Source organism: Aplysia californica, unplaced genomic scaffold (assembly GCF_000002075.1).
Source record: "Aplysia californica isolate F4 #8 unplaced genomic scaffold, AplCal3.0 scaffold00356, whole genome shotgun sequence".
NCBI lineage: Eukaryota > Metazoa > Mollusca > Gastropoda > Aplysiida > Aplysiidae > Aplysia > Aplysia californica.
The window spans coordinates 528,859-531,814 of record NW_004797626.1 but is presented as its reverse complement, the minus strand read 5'-3'; the positions used below and the strand labels follow the sequence as shown (position 1 = coordinate 531,814).

The 2,956-nt window shown below is 41.6% G+C and overlaps 1 protein-coding gene across 1 annotated transcript in view; it reads left to right on the top strand.

The window, feature by feature from the left end:
• Positions 1-643: 643 nt before the first annotated feature.
• LOC101857809 (anoctamin-4) overlaps positions 644-2,956 on the top strand; it is a gene marked incomplete at its 5' end in the record, with an annotated part of 84,927 nt that continues 82,614 nt past the window's right edge. The window contains 1 exon segment of the mRNA XM_035970992.1: positions 644-733. Coding sequence (XP_035826885.1) covers positions 644-733 — 90 coding nt within the window.

The window sequence follows — 2,956 nt, the reverse complement described above, 5'->3', positions numbered from 1 at the left end:
TGTGTGTGTGTGTCATGTGGGGTCAGCGGACACTCTGTTCGGATGTGAATTGTGATGGTATACCTTCAAATGTATCGAATACTGATTTGATGTATTTTCAGAGCTTTTATTTCATGTGGTGGTTTGTGGATGCTCCGATGTGGATTTCTCCCTCTTTCTTTCGTCGTTGTCTTTCCTCCTTTTCTTTGTATGTTACTCTTTTGTAACACCTCTAATCTTCGACTCTCATGTGGTCTAATTGAGTTGAAAGTCTTTTAAATTTTTTTACAAAAGCTGAAAGAAAAAACAAATAAACCAACCCCCCCCCCCCGAAAACCCAACAACAACAAACATACAAACAAACAAACAAACAAAACAAAAACAAACAAAGCATAAATAAACAAACTTAAAACTCTAGTCTAATCCATCTTCTTGCTCTCGTCTTTCAGTTGTGCATTTCTAGATTTAATTCCATTAATCTTCTATTTCTCACCTTTCACATTGTGTATTCCTAGAACTAATTTCATTAATTTTCTTTTTCTAGCAGTTCAAATACGTGTGTATTTCAAGAGCTAATTTAATCTATTTTCGTTTTGTTTTCGTGGTTCAGATATGCGAGTATTTCAAGAGCTAATTTCTTCCATATTTTTTTCTCGCTATTCAGGTGTGAGCCCAAGCAACGAGGGTCAAGGCCTGTACCCGGAAATGAACTCTGAACCCCTGCCACCAGCGCCTATCGGCTTCGAGGCTCATGGTACGCTTGTGTTTATTCAATGTCTATTGTCTTTTACCCCAGGTGAAGCAGCCATGGCTACGTCTGTTGAACGGGTGTTTGTCAGACCAGATTCTGTTTCGATTTTGTCTTGAAACTTTTAAGACGATAAGACATTAGAAACTAAAACACGACTGCGCTGATTTTAACGTTTCACTGTTGTGTTTCCATGTTTTGAAAATATCTCCATAAAATATATAATAATCATAATAACAATATCGAAGATTGCACTCTCTGACGAAATACTGGTTCACCGTTGAGGAACCAATTCTGTATTTTGAACCAAATAAAGGGCAAGGAGAGACAAAGGTTGCCCGCGCTTGATTATACTGAGACTAGCATTTCTCCCTTCATTTGCACGCAATTGGTGGTACTCCGAAGCTCTTATGGAGAGCAAAGAGCGGTGGCCATGGAAGTGCTTGGACTAGGATAGTATAATTCAAGTCTATGAATATCTGAGCAGTGCGTATGGTTGGTACTTAGATTATGCGGTTCGTTCGGCATGCTCATTTCTCTTGTTTGTTTCCGATTTTTTGGGGCGTTTCTTTCATCGTTGGGTGGTGCTCTGGTGTGGTTTGCTCCTTCTTTCTTATCAAACATCTATCGCCCTGATCTCTCCTCCTTTTTTATATTTGTTACTCTCTTGTAACATATCTAATCTTCGGCATTTATATGGCCTTATAGTGCTGCAAGTGCCGTAAAACTCTTACTAAAAATAAACTTTCACCGTTGTCTGTTTCTGATGAAATGTTGCCACATTAAACTGTTACCCAACAGCATCAGATGCGGAAATGCTGTCTGCGTCTGTTGCGTTTACAAGACTGTTTGTCCTCGCCCGTGACGTTGGAGTTGGAAGTTTGGGTAGTTGGTTGGTGTTCTGGTGTGATTTGCTCCTTCTCTCCTATCAAATATTTATCGTGCACATGAACACGCGGACTCGCAGACGCAAGCGCCTATTCTCTCGAAGGGGTGGGTGCATAATGGCATGCATGCCTACGTACATATATGTACATGTACCCACTCATGGACACACAAACATGCACACATGCGTGCGCACACACACACGCGCACACACACACACTCACACACACACACACACACACACTCACGCATCCGCTCTCGGACACATATTCACAATTATACATAAACGCACGCACACGTACTTAGTGTACACACACATACGTACATTATACATGTACGTACACTCAATCTCTCATATTATACACTCACCCACTTACACACGCGTGCACACACACACACACACACACACACACACACACACACACACACACACACACACAAACACACACACACACACACAATGACTCACACACACACACACACATGAGCGCACACATGAGCGCGCGCACACACACACACACACACACACACACACACACACACACACGCACACACACACATGCACGCACACACACACACACACGCACACACACACACACACACTCACACCCAGAGGACTATTTGTCCATTTGCCCTGGGTGGACCACAGACAAAAGCCGCTAATAGTAATAGCGGTCAACAAAACAATAGAATCTACATCCAGCTTTTCGAAAACTAAGATCATCACAAAGCAATATTGAACAAACTTTTTTGTTAGGGCTGGGCTATTTTCAACACATTTCCCATTCATTTTGCGCTGGGCTGAAATGTTGAATGGAACGTAGAGAAAAAGCAGTACGTTTTGAGGCTGAGCTTTTGTCCACACCGAGCTTTTCCCCTCCCCAATTGCGTCATTGATATTTGTGCACAATTAGTGACATTTTCACTCCCGAGTTCGTTTATTGTTTCGTGGCACGAATACTTGTATGTCTTTTTGACCTTCGAATTTTTAAACAGTATTGTTTGTTGTGGGTTTTTTTCAAACGTCGGTGTATGGGTTTGCGTTTGTATGTGTGTGTGTGTGTGTGTGTGTGTGTGTGTGTGTGTGTGTGTGTGTGTGCGTGCGTGTGTGTGTGTGTGTGTGTGTGTGTTTTGTGTGTGCATGTATATATGTGTATGTGTGCATTCATTTATTACATAATATCTCTTTGTGTGTGTATACTGGCATGCATATGTTCGCAAGTGTGCATTCATTATAATGGTTCGGTCTGTATGCGTATTTTTAAGCACGGGATAACATCTTAGGTATCGTAATTTGGGGCTGCTGCCAAAAACACACACACACACAATTTTCAATATGTCAAG